This window comes from Phodopus roborovskii, unplaced genomic scaffold (assembly GCF_943737965.1).
Source record: "Phodopus roborovskii unplaced genomic scaffold, PHOROB, whole genome shotgun sequence".
NCBI lineage: Eukaryota > Metazoa > Chordata > Mammalia > Rodentia > Cricetidae > Phodopus > Phodopus roborovskii.
The window spans coordinates 1,548,898-1,573,774 of record NW_026126446.1 but is presented as its reverse complement, the minus strand read 5'-3'; the positions used below and the strand labels follow the sequence as shown (position 1 = coordinate 1,573,774).

The window sequence follows — 24,877 nt, the reverse complement described above, 5'->3', positions numbered from 1 at the left end:
GTGGATCTGAGTTCAAGACCAGCTTTTTCTACACCGTGAGTTCCAGGACAACCAGGGCTACACAGAGAACTCTTTCTCAGAAAACAAAAGCAAGCAAGCAAACAAACAGAAAGCCTTAGGATGACCCATGTTTGACCTGGGACTCCAGAGAGATGGAAGGAAAGAACTGGCTGAATAAAGTTGTCCTCGGGTGACTTCCACATGTGCACCATGGCATGTGAGTACCCTCTCATATTAAGTACAAAATCAAGGAGGACTAGGGAGATAGCTCAATTGGAAAAGTGCTTGCTCATTGCAAGCATGAACCCAAATCTGATGCCCTAAACCCACATAAACTTGCCAGGCACGGGGATGTGCACTTGGAATCCCTGCAGTGGGGAGAGACTAAGACAGACAGTTTCTTTGAGGCTCACTGGCTAGCCTACTCTACTTGCTGAGCTCCAGGCCAATGGGAGACTGTCTCCAAAAGGGAGATGTCGTCTAAAGAAGACATCTAAGGCCACCCTGTAAAGCCTTCACATGCATGCACTTACATACATGCATACCCAAATGCACACATGTACCCACCCACATGAACACACTGTTCTCCAAAGACCTCCCTTCCAGTCATCTTGAGATCACATTTCTATATGGCACTGAGGGACTGAAGCAGAACAGTATTTGCCAGCTGTACGTTGTGACAACCCTGGCTGTTTTTCAAACTGTTCTGTTTGCGGTGCTGGGGATTGAACCCAGGGCTTTTAGCATGCTACCCATGTGCTCTGCCACCATGCTTCGTCCCTGGTCCTGGCAAGAAGACTTGGCCTTGGTTCAACATCTCCAGTAACATGTCCAGGCTCTTTCTGCTGGGGGGGGCACAACCCACTTATTTCTAAGCAGGTACCTAAGGCTGTCATGCAGCATGAAGCCAGTTACCAGCAAAGACATCACTAAGTCTTTGGAAACCTTTAATAACACATTCATTCATTAAGGAAAGCCTCGTTTCCACTCAGCTCTTCTGGCTTGAAGCTCTCCATCCAGGTCTGCACCCTAAGAGTCATGATGTGGGGTGCTCATCAGCACGGTGATGGGGGATCACCTTATCACAGGCAGGTCCACGTTAGAGCTCAGCCTCAGGACCCGGGACAGATGCCCACAACTGTGCTGTAAGCACATTTCCTGGAGCTAGGATACAAGTGCCATGGGAGACTGTAGGAGGGCATGACACTTGCAGGCTGGTTTTCTGGCCAAGAGCAACCTGGCAAGTTGTCTTTTGTGTGCTAGAAAAATATTCTCTCTGTATGCTGTGGCATGAAAAGGACCGAGAAATACTGAACTGACAGGCTAGGGGAACGCCACCATACACTTCTCTGCAGAGAGGCACCTCCAGGGACAGCAGTGCTCCTCCAGAAACTGCCACACCATTGGTCACCTGCCTGCCTAGCCATATACTCCCTCACTGTGTTTTGCTGTACACTAGCCATGCACCAGGTTAATGAGACCCTTAGAAAGGCCCAAGCATGGTGGGCTTGGGTTCCACACAGATGACCAGCATCAAAAGGTTATGTCTGAGATGGAAGCAGATTCCATCTCTCCCAAGGTTGCCCACAGGGAAGACTGCACACACCACTGAGGAAAGAAAGGACACTAGCTGAGAACATGGCGTGACCTACAAGGGTGATGGGGAGGTGGATCTGGCCTCACCGTGGCCAATGGTCAGTGAACGATGGAGATGACCTGGTCAGCCACGGCAAACACTGGGAACAGCGGCCGAGGGAAGGATGCGCGGTGGATGTGAAGCACTGTCCCCAAGGCGGGCTCATAGAAGACCAGCTCTCCTGCCTGGAGGTCCAGCAGCACACCCAGCTGTGCTGGGCACCGAAGCAGTGCCAGAGGCTCGTGTTGTCCATTGTGTGAGAAACGGAACTCTTGATCATAGCGGGAGAAAACCCAAGAGAAGGCATTGTGGCCCAGGCGGCAGTCATTACCAGAACCCTTCCGGGGCAGCTGGGCTGAGGCCACACCCACTTTGTAAGCACAACTGTGCTGAACATTCACTATCCAGGCATGGAGCCCAGCCTGGAAGGTGGTAGCAGCCAGGGCGTTGGGCCAGTGGTCAAAGCGCTCTGGGTCATCTGAGCAGGCCTTGGACTTCTTGGCACTGAAGGTCAGGGTCCTTCGATCTTCCGACAATTGCAATAAGGGGCTGACAGTCCTTTCATTGATATGCACCTCCTCCATGCCTGCCAGAAAGAATTCTCAGGGTTGTCCAGGGCTCTACCCCTACTCCATCCTAATCTGGTCCTATCAGGTAGTCAAAGGCGTTCTTACCACTCACTGAGGCCTCACACAAGCCATTCACTCTCCCTAAGCCTCGGTTTCTTCATCTTTAAAGTGGGAACCAAATAGGACTTGTCACAGGGTAGTCGTGCGGACTACATGAAGTAATGTATGTTAAGCGCCTCATATATAATACATGCTGAGTGCCTGTAGCCAGGGGAACAGTAGTTATTGATCTAAAATCTTCATGTGGAAATTCTGATAGAAAGAAGGGCCAGAGTTGCCACATCAACCTGGGTCAAATGAAAATCTAGTATGTAAGTATTCCCCTATCATACTGCTTTCAAGCTGGTCCTATCTGTGGCTTCCAGAGCTGGTATCTCGAGGACAGAGCCCAAAAACTGGGAAACGTGACATAGGCAGTTCTAGAAAGTTAACTAAACCAGGCACCATCTGATACGAGAATCTAGAGCATACAAGATATTTCTTGTAATAGTGCACACACACATACACACACACTATTTGCAGGGGAGAATTAAAAAGTGTGCAGTACAGGGCCATGCCCACACTCAACACCAGTTAAGGTTTTATTCTCTTGTTCTTGAGACAGGGTCTTACAGAGGAAGATAGGTGGCCAGCCTGGCCTTGAACTCAGTATCTTCCTGACTCAGCCACCCAAGTGCTGTGTATCACCACACTCAACCCTTTAGGCCTATGTTTGTTAAATGAATGGGTGAGGCAAATTCTGGCAGTTTCATTGTGATCCCAGATGCTGTCCATGTGGATGTCACTCTACTTTTAAAAAGAAATCTGAGGTTTCCAATAAGTGATAAAGAGCTACCCCAGAATGGGAAGGATATGGTCAACTGCTCAGCCCTGCCCATAGCCTTGGCTCTCTTGAGCAGCCTGCTTCCAACTTTACTGGCTGTAAGAGCTACCATCCCAGATGCACTAATACCCAGTGTGACCCAGCAGCAACCACCCCTCCCCTCAACACACACACACACACACACACACACACACACACACACAAAAGCAGGCAGCTCCTAACCTGAGAGAGACCCGAGAACCGATGTTGCCCAGAGTTGAGTCAGTAGTGGGCTCCGAGCACACTTCTCGTTAAAGCTTAATTTGTCCGACTCCTGGGGATCCAAAATGCCCTCTGCTTCCTCAGCCCTTATGCAGAAGGAAAAAAGAGAGACAGAGGTTCAGGAAGGTTCTGGAAATGCACCTGGATCCACATGAGTGAGGGGAGAAAGACAAAAGTAAAATCCTTCCTTTGTAGGGTGACACCATGATTGTATTAACCAGAAGGGACAGTGGCTTTTCCTGATTCCCCCCGGGGGCCTTCCTTCCAGCAAGGCAGGCATGCAGACAGCTTATAAGGAGTATACTCCCCCCCCACCCCAAGACAGGGTTACACTGTGTAGCTTTGTAGACCAGGCTGGCCTCGAACTCACAGAAATATGCCTGCCTCTGCCTCCCAAGTGCTGGGATTAAAGGTGTGCGCCATCACCACCCATCCAGGAAAGTACATTCTTAACTGGTATTAAAAGTAGGGGCAGGGGCTAGAGAAAGCTTAGCTAAGAGTGCCTACTGCTTCTGCAGAGGTTCCCAGCTCCAGTTCCAGATCAGAAAGCCTCTGTGAACACTTGCACCTGCGTGTACTAACCAACACACACACAAGCATGATTAAAAAAATCAGTCAATCTTGGGGATGGGGCCTGGAGGCTATGTGCCCTGGGGTGTAAGCTGACAGCAGAGATGGGATAGGATCTGGGTCTCAGACCTGCTGTATGATAACATTTTCTCTATTATACTCTCCAGAAAATATCTCACTGCCTCCAAAACCCACTGTAACAGTAAATGCTCCCCTGGTTTGGTTCCAGCCACTCCTCATCTCTTAAACACAAACCTGGGGAGCACACAGACCTGGAACATTTAGTCATCAAGACAAAATGCCTGGAAGCCGGGAATGACTCAATAGGTAAAGCACTTGCAGTGCAAGCTGAGGACTGGAGGTTGAATCCCTGGAACCCATGTAAAATTTGGTGAAATGGCACACAACTATGATCCCTGTGATTCTAGGTGAGATGGGAGATGGAGATAAGAAGCTCAAAGGCCAGCTAACCTGGTGTAGGCTAACAAAGAGACCCCGTCTCAAACAAGATAGAAGGCAAGACCCAGCATCTGATTGTTCTCTGACCTCCACATGAACAATGTTTTTTGTACATACAAACATGCAAGCATACATACAGACAAAGCACACATACATACACACACAAAGAAAAAACCCAACTAGGGCTGGAGAGATGGGTTGACAGTTATGAGGAGCTATTACTCTTGTAGAAGACTTAGGTTCAATTCCCAGAACCCACATGGCAGCTCACAACTTCTGTAACTGCAGTTGCAAGGGATCCAATGCCTTCTGTTATCTTCAGGCTCCTGCACATACATAGTACACTTACATATACACAGGCATGCACTCACGCGTGTGTACACACACACACACACACACACACACACACACACACACAAATATTAAAAACTAACAAAAAAATTTAAAAGAGGAAATGCCTTAGGGTAGGATGTCATTTATCCAGATGTTTGGCCTCTGTGTTTACTGTCTTTATAAATGATCATTTAAACTTTGCTGTAATGGGAAGGGAGTAGGAGTAGTTTTCCCATCTGACACCAGAATGGAACTTTATGGAAGACACTGTGCAGAAAATGGGAGCTGGATTCCAGTCCTCTTCCATGTTAAAAAAAAAAAAAAAAAAAAAAAAATAGAACAGATTCAGGGTGGAGCCCACTCAACATATTTTCCCCTTGACCTGAAATGAAATCTCAAAGGGAAAAAAGTAAAGTGGGAAGTTATCCAGCACTCTGTAGTCCTCCAACCTGGCTTCTCAGAAAGAATTTTCCTACCACCTCTAATTCTGAAGATGGTTTGGGGTGTCATTCGAGCTACACTTCTCTGATGCATGCAGGGTCTCTGTGAGACTGTCACTGATCGTCCTGGCCTGGGAAGAATTGAGATGAGCAGAGCCTTAGAAATGGGGAAGTACAAATGCTGACCATGGGCTCTGGCAACAAAGGTTCTTTATGGTCAGAACAAGAGAGAGCCTGTGCTCTCAAAGCATGGCAGCTCTGTGTGGAAAAGCCCCAGCTAACAGGTGGAGACAAGGAGGAACCAGTGTCAGCAAGCAGCCATTCTGGAACAAAGCTGAGACTATGTATGGACTGAGGTCAACAGAGAGCCACTGTCCAGCTACTGCATGGTACGGAACACAAATCCATGGCTCCAAGGCCCAGCCGGACTTGAATACAGCAAAGCCTGGCTGGAATCAGAATATTTCGCAGTGGGGGTTGTTGTCACTCTTAGGCAAGAGTTGAGCCATCAAAGGCATATATCATAGATAGTGAGATTCCTCCTAGATGGGCCTGACAACAGCTCTTGAGAGAGAATAACCTCAGAGCACAAAACACTACATGCAAATCTTCAACTCAACTAGTATGTTTCTCAATGGAAGAAGTATGGGTTCAGCAATTCAACAATGTGTGTGCTGAAGGACTGAGAAAACAAATAAAACTGTATATGTAGCCCTGGCTGTCCTGGAGCTATATGGACCAGGCTGGCCTTGAACTCACAGAGATCTGTTTTTGTGTCCCAAATACTGAGATTAAAGGCATGGGCCACTAAGCCTAGCCTGGGAGCCAGGGTTCTTAATGTAAGATATAAGTATGGAATTGGGGGCAGGCAAAGGCAAAACACTGCTGTGTTAGACTGGAATTAGAAGTTATGATATAGATTCATGCACAAAATGTTACACATATGCCCAAGTTCTGATTAAAGGTCCAGTACAATGACATGTCAGTAGCAGTGAGAACACTTAATGACTCATCTTGGCTTTCAGATATCTCATTCTACTGAAAATTGAATGATAGTCTATAAAAGAGGCCTGATCTCCTAAAGACTAAGGGACTAAAAAGGCCAGATGAATCAGAAGAAAACAAAACAAACAAACAAACAAACCCACTGATAAGAGTTTTTGGCACAAATGGCAACCTTTGAATATGGATTATATGGATCTTGTGTTAGAGAATGGTGTTGTATCAATGATGAATTTCCTAAATTTTATGCTGGAGTTATATGGGAAAATATCTTTGATGCTGGGTGTTGGCAGTGCATGTTTTTAGTCCCACACTTAGGAGGCAGAGGTAGGTGGATCTCTATGAGTTCAAGGCCAGTCTGGTCTATAGAAGTAGTTCCAGGACATCCAGGACTACACAGAGAAACCCTGTCTCAAACAACAAAAACAAGGCTGGGCCGTTGGTGGTGCACACCTTTAGTCCCAGCACTGGGGAAGCAGAGACAGGTGGATCTCCGTGAGTCCGAGGCCAACCTGGCGTACAGAGCTACTTCCAGGACAGACTCCAAAGCAATACAGAGGAACCCTGTCTCGAAAAACAAAAACAAAACAAACAAACAAACAAACAAAAGAAAAGAAAATGTCTTTGTTTTCAGGAGCTATATTGGAAATATCCAGAGAGAAAATTTCATGTTCTCTGCAGGATATCATAAGATAGGTCAGAGAAAAACATTTTTCTATACACACTACATACACGAAGACAAAGGACAGGCAATAGATGACAGCCATACAGAAAGGAAGAGTAACAGTGTAAGGGCTACTGTGGCAGAGTATGACTTCTAGTGAAGTTTATTATGCCACACTTCCTCACAAGCTTGAAATATTTCAAAATTTTAAAAATTAGAGATGGGATTTTATTAATAAGTCAAGCTTGCTTCATACTAAGGATAGACTGTAGTAAAGGAAGACGATGACAGATGAACTGAATGAGAAGACCACCAGAGAAGTATGGGAAACAGTATGAGCAAATAGACCAAACACATTCAATGGGTGGATGGCTCACTGTCATCTCAGCACTAGGGAGACAGAGAAAGAAGGATCCAGAGGTCTAGGCTTGCCTGGGCTACACTAGATTTTGTCTCAAAGACAAAAGACAAAACTCTTGCCTGGCATGCATGAGGCTCTAAGTTGGCTCCTCAACACCATAAACAAAACAAGACTCAGAGGAAGTGAGCTGGAGAGATGACTCAGTGGTTAAGGACACTTGCTGCTATTGCAGAGGACCCAGATTAGATTCTGAGCACCCACGTGGTGGTTCACAACCATCCCTAACTCCAGTTCCAAGGGATCTGATGCCATCTTCTGACCTTCACGGGCACCACACACATGTATGGTGTACAGAGAGCAAAACAGTCATACACATAAAACAAATAAATCCAATAGAATTTATTTTCATCAGACAGTGAAGGAAGGAAGGAAGGGAGGGAGGGAGAAAGGAAGGAAGGAAGGAAGAAAAAAGGGAAGGAAAAAGAAAAGGAAATCTAAATGTATTAATGTGAACTTTTCCCCGAAGCAGCTAAGGAATAGAACAGGTATAAAATGATCCCATCTGTGTTTGTTTAAAAACATATAGTGTTAAAAGGAAGTAAAAAAGAAACACGTACACACATGAATCCACATATATTCCAATTAAATAAGTCCAAATCTCAAATCTAATAAAACAAAGAGTGTGGAATTCCACATCTAAGACTGGTGAGCTGACTCAGTGGATAAAGTACTTGCCACAAAGCTTGACAACTTGAGTTCAATCCCCAGTACCCACACGGTAGAAGGAGAGAATTCACTCCCACAAGTTGTTCCCTGACCCACACACATGAGCCATGGTACACACACAAACACACACACACACACTCTCTCTCACTCCACACACAAAATAATTAAGTAACTACATTTTTAAAAATCCACATCTTTAAAACAACTCACATCTCCAGGAGAATGCAACTGGGAAGGGTTGATGAAGACTCACTTTTCATTTTAAAGTTTTTTTTTTTTCTTTTTAGAGGATTGGGAATTGAACCCAGGACCTTCTACAAACCAGGCAAAAGCACTATACCACCAAACAACCATCAGGTGAATCCAAGCCCCAGTTCTGGGTCTCGGCAAGCTCCCTGCCCTTTTTTCTGGGCCTCCGCATTACCCAGGGTAACCATGGTTGAAGTAGGATAAATTTTCGGAAAGCCCCTGGCTAGTTAAGTATTTGTTTCAGTGCCTTTCCATATGGATATAAAGAAGACTTATGGGGTGGGAAGTCAGAGGGGTGACCTTTGACCTTGGAGCCAGGCTCTAGGAAGTTACTTGGCTACATGCCTAGAATGCAGTGGCCTGGGAAGAAGTGGCCTGGGTCTCTGTGACTGCCTGAGCAAATTATAATGCCACACTCACCTCTCAAAAATCTCCTGCTCCTTCTCCTGCAAGAGAGGAAAACAGGGTCAGGCTGGCAACAGAAACCCATCATGTGGACAGGACCTGAACACATTTCCCTGCAAGCAACTGTGGATGGAGACTTCACAGCAAAGACCAAACAAAGCTTTCTGGGCTGTTCTCTCCTACATATACACTTGCCCCTCCCCCATCCTCCCAACACACACAAAGAATGAATCGGCCATTGCCCCCTACCCTGTGACATCCTGGGCTCCCCTCAACTTCACTTCAGGACCATCCTCCACAGACCCAGCTTCCCACTGCCACCTGCCATGGAGACTGCCTACTCTTGGATGCCTGTGTGATTCTCTGAATCTTTTACTGTGACTCTCCCAGTGGCTGGGACAGAATGTGCCTTTGCCTGGAAGCTGGTACTGAATGGATGTACAATCTAGGGCAGTCATAGAGACTGCCCTACTTGAAAGGCAGGGGCTGGCCTGGTGGTTCCTCATTCTCCCTCTGCTTGGTAGTTTTACTCGGGTATCTTACCGTCCCTCAAAGCTGGAGGCATCTGCAAATCTATAAAGTACTGTGGAAGCTGCACACTGAGTATTAATCGTGGTTATGTCTGGTAAAACCGAGAGTGTTTTCTTTATTGGTGCCCTCGTCTGTGCCAAGCACTGCCTTCTCCCTGTGTACTTCTGACCTCTCTCCACCTCCCCAGTTCCTTGAACCTGGGAACTTTTTTCATTACTTCTAAGTCACTTCATCCAGGAAACTATAATCTATTCCAACTGCCTTGGGGGTGTTCTGACCTCCAAGGGATTCCTCTACTACACAGTCTACTTGTCCGTTTATGTATTCCTCTCTTGGGTAGGGCTGGGAGCAACAGCAGCTGTCCCCTGTAACTCTGCCCCATTACACAACATTTAGACAATAAGGATTTGCTGGCTGTTCAGAGTATATTGTTATTGCGTGCCAAAATACTCAAGATAATTTTAGTCCCCGTCTTGTGTTAAAAATGGAACGAGTCAATGATATTAAACACAGTAAAGAAGATAGCTCTAGGGACCACTGCCATGGGATCTTGCAGTGGGTGAAAGACTGAGTTCAGCTTTGAATACAGATGGAATTGGTGGCCATGGAGCAGTGTGGGATCACTGGGTAGTAAATCACTAAGAGCAGTGGTTCTCAACCTTCCTAATGCTGTGACCCTTTAATACAGTTCCTCACGCTGTGGTGACCCCCAACCATAAAATTATCTTTGGTGCTGCTTTATAACTGCAATTTTGCTACTGTTATAAGTCATAATGTAAATATCTGTGATTTCTGATGGTTTTATGCAATCCCTGTGAAAGGGTCGTTCAGCCCCCAAAGGGTCCAAAACCAACAGGTTGAGAACTGCTGGCTAAGAGGAAACACTGAGGGGAAGGGGGATCCTAGCTAAACCTACCTAACAGGATTCTTGCTAAAGACAGGCCAGGATGATCAGAACCCCCTTGGAGATGGCGGAGATGTGGAATCTGATAAATGCCAAGGGCTATCAGATGTCAGTGGTGGGGGCTTTTGGCCAAGCTGATTTAGCTAGGTTCTTTACTAAGAAAGCATATAGATGGGCCTGGATAGAAATAGCGTCACAGTCTGGCAGAAATCACTGTCACTCATCCCTGTCCCAAGGCTCACTGCCATCTTTTTGGCAGTCTCAGATCTTCAAATCTGGGGGAAGCTGGCCAACCTCCCGTGCCCTTGCCCTCTCCGGACTTACAATGAGCTGGAGGTCATCCAGATGGGTAAGCATGCCAACCAGGCTGGTCCGGAGGACGTCCAGCTTCTTCAGTGCCTCGGCCCAGTGTGCCTGCTGAGTCAGGATACTCTGGTGAGCCCGCTCCTCTTCGCCGTGCACCTGCTCCAGTAATCGCTGTTCCTCACTCTCACACAGGCTCCTCACCAGACTCAGCCTCTGGATAACCAGTTCCCTCGTTGCACTAGCCATGCTCTGGCAAGGGATAAAATGAGGAGTCAGATCCTGGCAAAGTCCCAGTCACAAGCAGGAGAGTACAGACAGAATGGGTTCAGCAGAAACGATGCCAGCAATGATTGACAATGTCTGCCATGTGCAGAGTGAGGAGAATAAAGGTACCCAAGCCATTTACTTTGACACTCTAGCATTTAGAGTTCCAAAGTGTGGTTTAAGAGAAACCTGAGATCCAAACATCCAGGCCATGCCTCAGAAGGTCATGGCCATGGAATAAAAGGTGGGCAGGGCTTAGAGATGAACTAGAATTGCCTGCTTACTTCACAGTCAGAAACATGATGGCCACTATGAGGGAATCATAGTGATCACAGGGCAGAATGGCCTTAAAGAGTTATTCTCATCAAGCTGACCAGTAAGAATGAGCTCACTCTGCCGGAGGCCCAAAATCCTATTCCTCTCCTAAGGCTTGTTCATTCCAACTGGTTCCAACACAAGATTTTTATGTGTCATAGAGGAGCTTGGAAAGAAATTCTCAGCTAAAGATGCTTTTTTTTGTATGTCTATTCTTGTTTTTGTTTGCTTATTTCTCCACAGGGTTTCTCTGTGTAACTACCCTGGCTGTCCTAGAACTCTCTGTAGACCAGGCTGGCCTTGAACTTACAGATCTGTCTGCCTCTGTCTCCCGAGTGCTGGAATTAAAGGCCACCACCACTGGCTCAGCTAAGGATGTTAACAAGAATCATCCTCTAACTCTCAGTGGTCAGGGTCTGGCATGCAGTAGACACCTCCAAACATAGACTCAGTGACTGAGTGGGAAACTCATGCTGTCTTAGGGGAAATCTGTTGCTGGCTTGGACACCATGAGCCAGTGGCTGAGGTGGAGCTAGCTGCCCACTCTCCCAACTGGAAGTCTAGCACTACTCCCCTATGCCAGATGCCACCTGGCAACCAATCTTCCATTTGCTACATAAGCGCCTGCACTTGACTCTTGCCAGATGTGTCAGAGTAGAGCTATCTTCTTGGTGTCAGAGGGCCAAGGACAGCTGGTTGCTTCTCTGGGTCCTGTCCCTGAAGACCTGCTTTGTATAGCACAGGGAATAGTTGTTCCTCTTTTATAGAAGAAACCGAGACCCACAATCTGCCCAGTGTGGAGGAGAAAACAGTTTAATGAATATCAAGGAAGCCACACTGACTTCACTTGTATTATTATAACTGCCCCCATTTGGTCACCTGCCCTTTACCTTTGTTGCCTGTGGTCACTTCCTACTACAGTTGCAAGGGGACTTATTTTTAAACTGAAATCTCAACCTGTCTGCAAGTGTGTGAGTGTGTGTGTGTGTGTGTGTGTGTGTGTGTGTGTGTGTGTGTGCCACATGCATGTTGGATCTCTGGGAGCTGAAGTTAAATGCAGTTGTGAGCTGCCCAAAGTAGGTACTAGCAACTAAACTCAGGTTCTCTGGAAGAGGAGGAAGTGTTCTTAACTACTGAGCTACCTCTCTAGCCCCTAAACTTAAGGCTTTTGCCTATGGTTTTTTATTTTTTTTAAGCTTTTCAGTGGCTTCTCTTTATATCTGAAATTAAGATGAGGCCCTCTGTGACCAAGAAGGTGAGATCCAGCTCCTTCCTGAACCTTTTTCTCTCTGACCTAGTTTCTTCCTGAACCTTGTTGTTCTGATTTTACTTCTTTCCTGCCACCTCACCTGGCCACACTGCGTTAGCCCCAAAGGACTCTACCTACTCCTCCAGTAGGTCAGGACTCTTCTGCCCAGGGGTTTTGTACTTGCAAACCTGCACACACTTTTCCTTCAGATGTGTGGTTAATCACTACGTTTCTTAGGTTTCTGAGCAAATATAAACAAACCTTTTGTGCATCCTGGCACATACATGTGTGGAGGTAAGAAGACAACTTTGTAGAATTAGTTCTCTCCTATCTTTATGTGGATTCCAGGGAACAAACACAGGCTTTTGCAATAAACAACTGACTTTTCTTTTCTATTTTTTTTTGTTTGTTTGTTTGCTTGTTTTTGTTTTTTCCAGACAGCATTTCTCTGTACAACAGCCCTGGATGTCCTGGAACTCATTTTGTTCACCAGGCTGGCATGGAACTCACAGAGATCTACCTGCCTCTGCCTCCCAAGTGGTGGGCTTAAAGCTACCACCATCCAGAAATATCAACCTTTCTTAATGAGAGCATTGCTTATAATATCACGAGAAATACCCTTGTCTTCAGGACATGCTGTCCCCTCTTCCTACTTACAGCTCCCTCAAAGAATGTATTGCCTTCTGACATAACCTACTTTATTTTTTATTGTCCATCTCTCCTGACAAGCATGTAGCATTCACAAAACAGGCATTCTCATGTTTTGTTCACTGCAGGATGCCTAGCACACAGGCACATGGAAGTGCTCACTAAGGATTTGTTAAATAAATAGTAAGATGTTGGAAGTCTCCCACTTAAAGTCTAGGTCTGCTACCATAGCTTCTATTTTATATTATTCTGGAAGTATAGCCAGTGCAATAGGACAAGAAAATAAAAATAATGACAGACTCAAAGACAGACCGAGATGGAGAATTCAATATCATCATGCAAAAAAGTGGAGGTGGACTCAGATTAGTTGGATTCCTAGCTGCTTTCTGGTTCCTAGTTCTGGTTCCTTTAGCTTCTGAGAAACCCCTGTGCCCTGCCATGAGTCCTCTATTTGTTTATGGCAGTTCAGTTTGTACAATTAAAGAAGCTGGGCCAAGGCAGTGCCAAACTTATTCTCTATGCTGTGTGTATAGGTAGGGGTGGGTGAGGTGGTATGCAAAAAGAAATTCACAGGCACCCTGAAGGGCCTACTGGAAGAGTGAAGATGAAATAGTGGTGTTGAATAAGAGATATGCCTTGTGATGCAGCAGAGACAGCAGTGGCCTGAGAGTCAGAGAATCCAGGACTAGAACTGACCCTGCATGAGGCACTGGGGCAAGTCAACTGATTTCTGTAAGACGTGTTCCCATATCTTCAAATAGGGATGTTTACTGCCACCTACTGCATGAAGTTGTCATAAGAGTACATTCCTGGCATGGAGGCAGTTGCATGTAATTTCAGTGCTCCAGAGGCAGGAAGATCAGTAGTTCATGGTCAGTCTTGACTATATAGCGAGTTTGAGGCCAGCCTAGGCTACACAAAACACTGTTTCCACAAACCAACCAAACAAAAGAATATCTCAAAAGGACTGGAGATGTAACTCAATGGTAGAGTATTTGCCTAGCATGTACATGACCCTGGGTCCATGCTTCTTACTGGTTAAAAAAAAAAAAAAAAAAAAAAAAAAAAAAAAGGAATCCATGTAAAGGAATTTCATAATTCTGAAGATGAGCACAAAATAATTCCATAGTAAAAGCCTTTTGGCTGGAGAGATAGCTCACCAGTCAAGAGTATTTGTTGCTCTTGCAGAGGATCTGGTTTGATTTCCAACACCCACATGGTGGCTCATAACCATCTATAACTCCAAGGGATCCAATGCCCCCTTCTGATCTCTGCGGATGCCAGGCACACAAGTGGTGCACATACATACATGCAAGCAAAACAATCATATACACAAAATAAAATGAATCTAAAATTTTTGAGAAAAAGTTCTAGTCTTTTGACTTTCTATGTCAAAGTCACCAAGAATTCTTTCTCTGTAGCCTGCGAACTGAAGGAAACAGTCAGCCAGCTCATCCAGTAGCTCAATGAGGTTGTAAGTTCAGAAAGGGATTTAGACTATGCTAGACCTGGGCTAGAGTCTTAGGGGGTGGCCCAGAGGAAAGCGGAAGAATTACCACGGCTTTCTGGTTCTTCCCTTGCAGGACCTCTGCCACATACTTGGTGATGCCAGCACTCTGTAACTGCAGCCTCTCACACTGGTCCACAATCTTGTTCTGCAACACAAATGACATTACAGTGTCCTTATTCATACAGTTGGGCCACTCACTCATTCAAGTGACTTTTCCCTTTTACTCTACCCTCAGTTGCCCACTCCCATGATCTGAACCCAGAAACCATCATCATCAAAAACAATAATGACCCCAAACCTTATGTCAAGGATGCCACATATACCAAGCAAGCAAGCCTTCTCTTCCAGCTCACTGATACTGGACCCCCATCCCAGTCACTCTTGGGTCTAGATGGGTCTGTCCCCAACCCCCTTTCCTCCCCTCTTCTGTCCTCACCTCACCACTGACTACTTCCACTCCATTATTCTATCCAGATGGTCACCGCCTCAGAGGAACCCTGTTAGAACCTCCAAGTTGGATTACTCTGTCAGTCTTCAAGTCTCCCCATTACCACAGCCACTTTTCCTAGGGGAACCAGTCAGTGCAGGGCCTGACCAGCTCAAAACCTCCCAGTGGTTTTCCAATACAGTCACAGAGAGAATGAGCCTCCTATCTGAGCCCATGGGTCCTACCTGGCATAACTCTTTGTCTCCCATGACACCTCCTACCTCACACTAACCTTTCTGCTCCTTAAAAACACCAACTCTAACCCGTCTGCCTTGAGTTCCCTGGCTTGTTGTTTCTTTCTCCTTCAGCCTCAGCCTCCCCTGATTGCCTTGCTTCCTTGATCTACCCATATCCACCTCCTCAGAGAAGCCTACCCTGACTCACGTCACCTTTGTCCTGCTTTATTTCTCTTATAGCTCCCAACTACACACTGTGTGTTTACTTTCGTATGTTTTTCCATCTCCCTACTACTGGGGTGTAAGCACCACGCTCTGACCTCTGACCTACCATCTAGAACGGAGTTCCTGCATATAAAGGGCCTTAAGTAAATACTTACTGGTGGTGAGCGCTCATTGCCTTGACCACAAACGAGTCGGCAGCTCTCTGTGCCCAAAGCCACTAACACCAACCGTCAAGGAAGAGGGAAAGGCTTTTATAAATGAGGAAGCTGAGTCTGATGGTTAACTGGCTCACCACAGAGACATGGTTAGACCAGGACTTTCCCGCTCTTTCCCACAGGTAAAGCTGGAGAGCTTCCAAGCAGCAGCTCTTCCATCACTCCCCATAAGCACTGGGACCAGTGCCATCTGCCACAAGGCAATCTAGCTACCTCTTCCAAGAAACCCTCCCAACCCTCCCTCTCACCAGTAAGAGTGAGTTGTGGCATTATGGTCATCATGTACCCAGGGACTAAGAGAAATGAACTTAGCTTTTGTCCTTCTTTAAAAAAAAGTTTTATTAATGTATACTAATTGTATAGAATGTTTCATTGTGACTCTTCTGTCACACCAACCCTTCATTCTCCCTCCTCCATCGTGATCTTCTTTAATGCTTCCCTATCTAAGTTTCATGCCTTTTTTCTTTTTTTAGTTTGTTTATTATGATTATTATCATTATCTTATTGCATTGGCATTTGGCCTGCATGTATGTCTGTGTGAGAGTGTCAGAACCCTTAGAGCTGGAATTATACGTTTGAGCTGTCATATGAGTGCTAGGAATCGAACCTGATCCTCTGGAAGAAGCCAGTGCTCTTAACCACTGAGCCATCTCTCCAAAATCCCCCCTTTTTTCTTTTTATTAAGAAAAAATGTTTAAGATAGGATTTTTCTGTACATCTCTGGCTGTCCTAGAACTCACTTTGTAGAACAGGTTGGCCTTGAACTCACAGAGATTCTCCTGCCCCTGCCTCCCAAGTGCTTAGACTAAAGCTACCACAACTGGCTTTTATTTTTTTTTTTTTTTAAGACAAGGCTTTTTTTATGAAATCCAAACTGGCCTCATACCTGTCATCTCCTTGCCTCACTAGTACAGGAGTGTGCCAGCAAACCAAGTCATGTTGTCTTTTTATGGCTATGTTTATTTTATGTCTAGGTTCTATATATAAGACTAAACATGAGACAGTTGGCTTTCTGAGTCAGGCTTGTTTCACTTAACATGGTGATCTCCATTTTCCCCATCTTCCTGCCAGTCACATAATTTTATTCTGTATTATGGAATAATACTCTAATGTGTGGTTGTATGTGAATATATTTTTCTTATCCATTCATCCAATAATGTCACTTAGGTGGCTCCTAACCTGAGCCTACCTTCTAACTAGCTTCCAGGTAGGAAGCCAGACACTAAGAACAGTTGAACTGGTGCTATTCTGCCCAGGTCAGTAAGTAGTGTTGATGCTCCAGAGACAATGTCTCTCTAGGATTGCGGGATAGGAGGAGTATATTGAAAGCATTGTGTACTCTAGTGCTAGAGATGTTGCTCAGTGGTAGAGTCTAACATGCATGAGGCTTGGTAAAACCAAAAAAGAAAAGCAAATGAAAACACAATATCTAAAGTAGAAGAGACAAGACTCACTTCCCTTAAACCAAGGCCACACGTGTGTGTAAGGTCTTAGAGTGGCCCAGAGAAAGCACCTGGGGCATAGTACCAAGCTTGTCATCCTGCCCCAGCTTTCACCCCTCCCACCACTCAGGCACGATGGCCACTTTTCAAGGCTTTCCATTAGGTCATTTCCTCTTCCTAACCACTGAGGTCAAGCAGTGGTTTCCTCTTGCCCAGTCAATGAATCTCCCCTTCTAAGTCTTGAACCTTAGGAGTCTGGGAGGAGTTACTGTCCTGCTGTGGACCTCCCTTCCCTCATCTGAAAAACCAGAATTAGAACCCATGCTTCAGAAGCCCAGCCTGGGTGGAATGAGATGATAAATATCTAAGTCCTTAGGGAATTTGTAAAATCCTTACCCATGATGCAAGCTGATTCTATCAACTTTACTCAAGTTTATTTTCATCACCACTGAGTAACTGAACCCTGCTGGCCCCAGTTTTAGTAAGGTACGCTTTTTACAATCTGGTTTGAGTAGGTGATGTCCCTAGTGACAGCCCTCAGTGCACAGCAGGGCTCAGTGCCAGGGTGGTTGGGAGAAGTAAGCCATTTACCCAAATTGCAAGGAATTCCCCAGGGGCCACAGCTAGAATGAAGGGAAGACAGCAGCACCAAGGTGATTTGGCCTCCAATCTCAGCAGCTCAGGGAAAAGGGTGGGGGTGTAACAGGAAGGTGACCAGCCTACACCTACAGCCACACTGAGCCAGGAAAAGAGGCGCCTTCAGAGATAGGGAGCGTCTTGCCATTCTCCCCACCCCATCCAGCAACTTCAAGTCCAGTCAAGGCCAGGTTGGAAGGCAACTAGATCCCTCACCAGGAAACCTGAGTGGAGGGGAGGAGACTCTGAGTCAAGGGGTGAGGGGGAATTGAGTTTTTCCGAGGTCAACTATAACAAACACGTGGTATTATGAATGCCCCGAAACTGCAGGTGAAATACAACAAGCTAATTTCCGTGACTCACAGGGAGTGGGTAAAGATTCGAACTCGGATACAATTTAATACAGAGATCACACCTTTAACCAACCAGCTCTGAAAGGGAAGCCACAGAGAAGCCAGACCTTCCCCCACCCCACCCCACCCCACCCCCCCGGCTTCCTGGTCCCTGCCAATTCCCGGACTTCAAGAAAACCACTCCAGCTCCCGGCCCCATCCCCGCTCACTCGCAACTCCTCGGCGTGCTCCTCCGCCCGGCGGATGCGGTGCCTGTGACAGCGGCCACCCAACCCGGCGCAGGCGGCGCACACCGGCCGTCTCTCGGAGAGGCAGAACCAGTTCAGAGGCTCTCCGTGCTCAGGACACAACTGGCCCGGCTCGGACCCCAGCCGGGGTTCCCGCCCCAGACCCAGCCCCGGCCGGGTCTCCGGCCCCGAGGCGTCCGCGGACATGGCCGAGTGCCCGGCGCCGCGCGCTCCACCTGTCGCAGGTGCTCGGGGCGTGGCTTCTTTTGCCCACGCCCTTCCAGGCCCCTCCTTCTCCGACCCCGCCCCCAGGCTGCGCCCGCGCGCTAATGCGTGCCACTCTTGTCCTGCCTGCATTAGCAAACTTTGCTTCTTTGTACAATTAAGTTATGTTGTGCCCGAGTTTTTAAAGCAAACAACTAACAACCAACATTCTAGTGGTTGAAGAAAACTTTAGAGAGCACTTACGAAGTGTCGGGTTTTGCTAAGTGCTTTAACAGCCATTGAGAGGCAATTTTAGGGAAATGTCTTCGTGTTTGTGTGTGTGTGTGTGTGTGTGTGTGTGTATGTGTATGTGTGTGTGTATGCGTGCATATATGTATATATATATATATATTTTTTTTTATTTCGATCCCAGTTCCCTCTCCCTCTGTCCCTCCCATGTCCTCCGACCTTCCCTTTCACCCCCCCATATTAGGCAGATGTCTTAAAGCGAGGCTTCCCTCTCAGCCCCTCAGTGGTCTTGATTGTTAAATGAGGGGGCTGAGACATCTCTTTCACCTACTTGGGTTGAGGAGTAGATAAATGAGTCAGGTGTGGTGATACAAATCTGTAACGCCATTACTCGAGAGATGGAGGTGGGAAGAAGATCAGGAGTTCAAGGTCATCCTCAAACATACGACATTCGAGGCTAGCCTGGGCTACATAAGACCCTATCCCAAAGACACATAAAATCAAAATACATTCTGTAAGTGCAGCACATACCTTTAGTCCCAGCACTCAGGAGGCAGCACTCTGGAGGATTGCTGTGAGTTAGAGGCAGCCTGATTTACAGGGCAAGTTCCAGGCCAGGAGAGAGCTACAGAGTGAGACACTGTCACAAAAGAAAAAGACTACAAGGAATCAAAAAGGCATGAACAGTGTTGGGCACACAGCAGCTGAGCACGCTAACAATGGGGGGAAAGCACTATTATGACACATTTTTAAATGATTAGTTGTTTGTTTTTGTTTTTTGGCCATCCTGTGTTCAGTTGAACAGGCTGGCCTCAAACTAACAGAGATCATCCTGCCTCTGCCTCCCAAGTGCTGGGACTAAGGTGTGTCCACCACTGCCAGGCAGCACCTTTTTTAAAATCACACAAAATCTCTCCCTCTCTCTCCCTCTCTCTCTCTCTCTCTCTCTCTCTCTTTCTCTCTCTCTCTCTCTCTCTCTCTCGCTCGCTCTCTCTCTCCCTGTGTGTGTGTGTGTGTGTGTGTCCTTGTTAAGGATTTTACTGTTGTGAAGCGACACCATGATCACAGCAACTCTTATAATTGGAGTGACTCACAATTTCAGAGGCTCAGTCCATTATCATCAGAGAGGTGCAGGAAGATGTGGTGCTGGAGCGGAGAGTGCTACATTTTGCAGGCAACAGGAAGTTGACTGACAGTCTAGGCTGTATCTTGAGCATAAGAAACCTCAAAGCCTGCCCCCACAGTGGCACACTTCCTCTAGCAAGGCACACCCACTCCAACAAAGCCACATCTCCTAATAGTGCCACTCCCTATGTGATTTTTTGTTTTTCATTTTGGTTTTTCTGACAGGGTCTTTTTTTTTTTTTTTCTTTAAGATTTATTTATTATGTATGAGTGCTGTCTGCAATGTATACTTACAGGCCAGAAGAGGGCACCAGATCCAATTATAGATGGTCATAAGCCACCATATGGTTGCTGGGAATTGAACTCAGGATCTCTGGAAGAACAGCAAAGTTCTCTTAACCTCTGAGCCATCTCTCAAGCCCGATTTTTGTTTTGTTTTGTTTTGTTTTTCAAGACAGGGTTTCTCTGTAGCTTTGAAACCTATCCTGGAACTCACTTTGTAGACCAGGCTGGCCTGGAACTCACAGAGATCCACCTGTCTCTGCCTCCCGAGTGCTGGACTAAAGGCATGTGCAACTATTGCCTGGCTCCTTATGTGATTATAGGGGCCAATTACATTCAAACTATTACTGTGTGTGTGTGTGTGTGTGTGTGTGTGTGTGTGTGTGTGTGTGTGTATAAATACATGGAGGTGCATGTACTCACAAGCCAGAGGGGATGATTCCTGCCACCATGTGGGTCCTGGAAATTGAACTCATGTGCTTTCACCTTCTGAGCTATCTATCCCACTCTTGGTTACTATTTTATGGAAATTACGTGACTTGTGAAGTTGCAATGACTGACGGATATAAAAACCCAAGTACTGACACTTCAGGCTACTGGATGAGTAAGTTTTAAGTTACAATGATTGAGACCCTTTAAGAAGGCTGATTTTCCAAGAAGTATATTTGCACTCAAATTTTCTGAATTTGTTTATTTATTTGTTATTTACTTGTTTTCTGAATTTGTTTATTTACTGGGAGAGGAATTATATCTATTTTGAAGAAAATGGAATATGCAAGTAAGCATTTAAGGGAGAAAACAAAACAAAACAAAACAAAAACACTCATTCCAAGAACAACTAACTGCTAAGACATGCCTGAAGCTCCCTCTGCCTCTCTTATGTATCAGACTGAGCCCAAAGGAGCTCTCTGCTGGGTATGCAACCCAGCATGCCTGGCATGGGGAGAGGGTGTTGCTCCTAGCCCAAAGCTGGTCTCTTGGGGACTCAGGCTTTTCTACTCTGAAAACCCCACTTGGCCACTTCAACAGAAAGAGGATAAAAGCGTTCCTTTGCAGCTCTGCCTTAGCACCCAGATGTAAACACAGCTAAAAAGTGCTGAGGCCACTCAGAGTGGTACTGAATGGAGTCATCCTTCCAGGACAGACACAAGACCACTCAAATGCACACATATTATCTACCAAGTGACATGGAGAGAACTTAAGGATGTAGGGTTATTGGTTATACTATATGCAGCTCTAGGTCCTTAGTCAGGTTGTCTGGTTCTTCTGGTCCCTCTCTGCTCATTGATACAGTGGGATAGTAGTATAGCGCACATAGAGGACTGCTTCAAGAATTAAATGCAGTCTTATCTGTGAAGTGCTAAGTTTGGGGGATTAGCATCAGCCAGGCATGAAAACTGCCTTTATTACACACGATCTGAGATGTACTCATTGCAAGTGTATCAGAGTGCAAATTATGTGATGTTCTTGGAGAGGAGGGTGCTGTGTTCCTGGCATTAAGTAAATAAATAAATAAATAAATAAATAAATAAATAAATAAATGGGGCCCAGGGAGCCAGACAGACAGGTCCATGGCTGAGTGAGTACTGCTCTTGCAGAGGATCTAAGTTCTGTTCTCAACACACAAGCACCTGTAATCCCAGCCCTAGGGAATCCAGCAACCTCCACAATCACCTGAACTCATTTGCTTATACCACATGGAAACCCATAACTGAAAAACAAATCTTAAAAATAAATAAATAAAGGTTCGTTATAAATCAAGGTTGCCCAGTGCATTCCAGGTGGATATCTAACAACATCTATCCTCCTGTGAAGTAGAGATGGAAGCAGACAAGGTAATTAGGAATTGTTGGTAGATTTTTGTTGTTGCAGTTGTTCAAAAGAAGAAGCTGTGGGGACAGAAAAGGATGCTCCATGAGGTGTTTGAGGGAAGCTGATGCCTTCATTGGGGTTACCTCTCCGAAGGCCCCTACAGAGCAAACCACCAGTTATGCTTCCAGGCAGAGGGCTAGATGGTGAATGGATTTTCGGTTAGAAAGCAGGGTTCATCAGTCCTACTGCCAGCTCCAAGAGAATAACAGACAAACTTTCTGAGGCCACTTCCTGGAAAGTGTAGAAGAGCCTGCATGACACCAGGCACAGGCCTGCACATTCACAAACTTCCAGACGGTGGCTTTCACATGTTAGATGGCTTTAGACTCACTGGGGGATGGAGATGAGGGTGGTGAGAAATGGATTTTCTAGTAAGAAATTTGTAGCAGGCTTTCTTTAGGGCCACCAACCAGCTCCCAAGTCATAACATGGAAACTTATTATTATTAATTTTGAATGCTCAGCCCTAGATTACTTAGTTCTTATTTTATTTTTTTTAAGATCTTATTTATTTATTTTGTATACAGTGTTCTGCCTGCATGTATGCCTGCACACCAGAAGAGGGCACCAGATCTCATTACAGATGGTTATGAGCCACCATGTGGTTGCTGGGAACTGAACTCAGGACCTCTGGAAGAACAGCCAGTGCTCTTAACCACTGAGCCATCTCTGCATCCCCCTCAACTCTTATTTTAATCTGTTTCTCTTTATCTCAGGACTTTTTTACCTTTATTTTCCTGTTTTCCTGGCTGGCTGGCAGCTGGCTGGCTTCTGACCCCAGGAGTATCCCTCTCTTTCTCCCTTGTTCTCTTCTCCTTCTCTCTCACCTAGATTTCTCCTCCTACTTATTCTCTCTGCCTTCCTGCCTATCCCTTTACTGCCTAGCTATTAACTGTTCAGCTCTTTATAAGACTTATCAGGTGCCTTAGGCAGGCAAGGTGAAACAGCAACACATCTTTACATAATTAAACAAATTCAGCACAAACAAATCGTAACATACCTTTACACAGTTAAAGTAATATTTTTCAGCATAAGCAAATGTAACACATCTTAGCTAGGTTAAAGTAATATTCCACAGCACATATTATTCACTAAGTCTGTGGGAGAACCGAGAATCTGTGTTTTTAGCAATCATCCATGATTAGAACACAAAAGACCTCTCTGAACTAAAGGGTGCTTTAAGCAGTGACAACTCTTTTATTAGGCAAGGCTACCAAGTCAAGGAAGGAGGAAAGATGAATGAGAAAGGAAAAGAATATAAGTATAGCAACGTGTGTTGTTTCTCAGTTGTGCATTGTGAGAGATCCTCATTTTGGACCAGCTCCCATACAGACCCCCAACAGACCTGCATGGGAAATGGAGTCACATAAGCTCAAGTTCACTAGCAAGCGGAAACTAACTCATCACCAACGTGCTTGTCTGGAACTTCCAAGAAAACAAGAGACAATGATAAAAGAGAGATTATGGGATGGAAAGAACTCGACTATTAACCCACACAAGCCAGATTTAGCTCATTTAACTAGGAATTCCCCTCTGTTTTGATTCTATAAAGAAAGTAACTTTGAAATGACTTTGTTTCTGCTCTCTGTAACCCTCAAAGTAAACCTCATCTGTTCAGTCCATCCATTTTATAGAAGGAGGTTTTTGCCCAGTTCTAGAATTGCTAATAAAAATCAATTAAATAACCTAAATAATCGTAATTAAATCTTTAGGCTATATACGGAGGAAGTGGTAACCATCAGTGTCTTTTTAGGTGAGGAATAATTAAAAAAAAATTGAAAACTGCTTAGTCACAGAGCTTTCCAGAGCCTTGGTGGGCTTGAGGTAGGCAGTACTTGATCTTGAGGGTTTATAAAAACAGGAAACCCTGTAGAAACAGAGAAGAAAGAATACCTTTGTCACATTATAGTCATTCAACAAATTTATTGGGTAATTACCCGTGTACCTACCCTGGAACTACAACGGGCAATAGGAACAAAGTCATCTCCATAGACAAATAAAATATAATGCCGGTAGTGATAAGAGCTACAAGAAAGATTCAAAGTTGCTGGCCCTGGTGGTACAGGTCCATAATGCAGCTATTTAAAAGACTGAGACAGGAGGATTCCAAGTTCAAGGCCTGTCTGAGCCTCAGGGTTTCATTTCAATCCAGCATGAGCAACCCAGCAAGACCTTATCTCAATTAATTAAATATTATATAATGCAAGAAAAATGACGTGAATTTAATTCCCAGTGTTTGACAACAGGGGAGGAAGACTGAAGAGGTGAATTAGTTTACAAACTCTAGACCAAGAACAAAAACTGCTCAATATATTTCTCCTATATATAGCAGATGTAGATTGAATATAAACAACTTATGCCCTCCATCTCCAAGTTTGCTCTAAACTACTATGTTCAGCAGACTGTTTCTGTCACCTGGTTCTGCTGGTGGTGATTGTGAGGGCTTATCTCAGGGTCTGCCCTGGGGAGCTGGCATCTGTAACTACATGGTGAATCCATATATTTCTGAGACCCCTTGGCTCAAGAGTGAGCTTGAACAAGAGAACATAAGCTTGTTGTGGTGCTGGTCTAAGAGGGGTCACCTAGGAAGACTCTGGAAAAAGCAAGCCATGAGAATAAATTACTTGGAGAAGCTGGTTTGGGGGCACAGGGACAATGAGTGAAAATTGTACTGGTTTTTGTTGTTGTTGTTGTTTGCTTGTTTGTTGTTGTTTTCAATACTGGAGACTGAACTCAGGGTTTCACACATGCTAGCCAAATGCTCTATTAATAAGCTTAGTCCCCTTAAAAAAGAAAAATAAATGTCAGCCTAGCTTCACTAGCCAGATAGTACAGCCACAGGCTCCAGCTACAGTAGGTCTGGCCTTCTGAGCAGATGACACCTTTGAAGCCCTGAGCATTGAGCCCTTCTCCAGCTCTCCAGAGCTTCCAGATGTGATGAAGTCAGAGGATTCTGGAAGCAGTGCCAATGAACAAGCTGTGCAGTGAGGGCCCCAGGCTCACCCCTCTAGATACCCATATTCTCAATAAAGATTTGGATGCTGAAAAAAAAAAAAAAAAAAAAAAAGCCAGCCTAGGCTAGCCTTGAACTTGTGATCCT

General features: G+C 45.4%; 1 protein-coding gene across 1 annotated transcript; it reads right to left on the bottom strand.

The window, feature by feature from the left end:
- Positions 1-930: 930 nt before the first annotated feature.
- Positions 931-18,303, bottom strand: Bspry (B-box and SPRY domain containing). Its single transcript, XM_051187919.1, has 6 exons — positions 18,029-18,303; positions 14,332-14,430; positions 10,318-10,548; positions 8,574-8,599; positions 3,311-3,435; positions 931-2,222 (listed from the first exon to the last, which is right to left on the bottom strand). The coding sequence occupies exons 1-6, from the start codon at positions 18,251-18,253 to the stop codon at positions 1,696-1,698; spliced, it is 1,233 nt and encodes a 410-aa protein (XP_051043876.1). The 5' UTR covers positions 18,254-18,303; the 3' UTR covers positions 931-1,695.
- Positions 18,304-24,877: the final 6,574 nt, after the last annotated feature.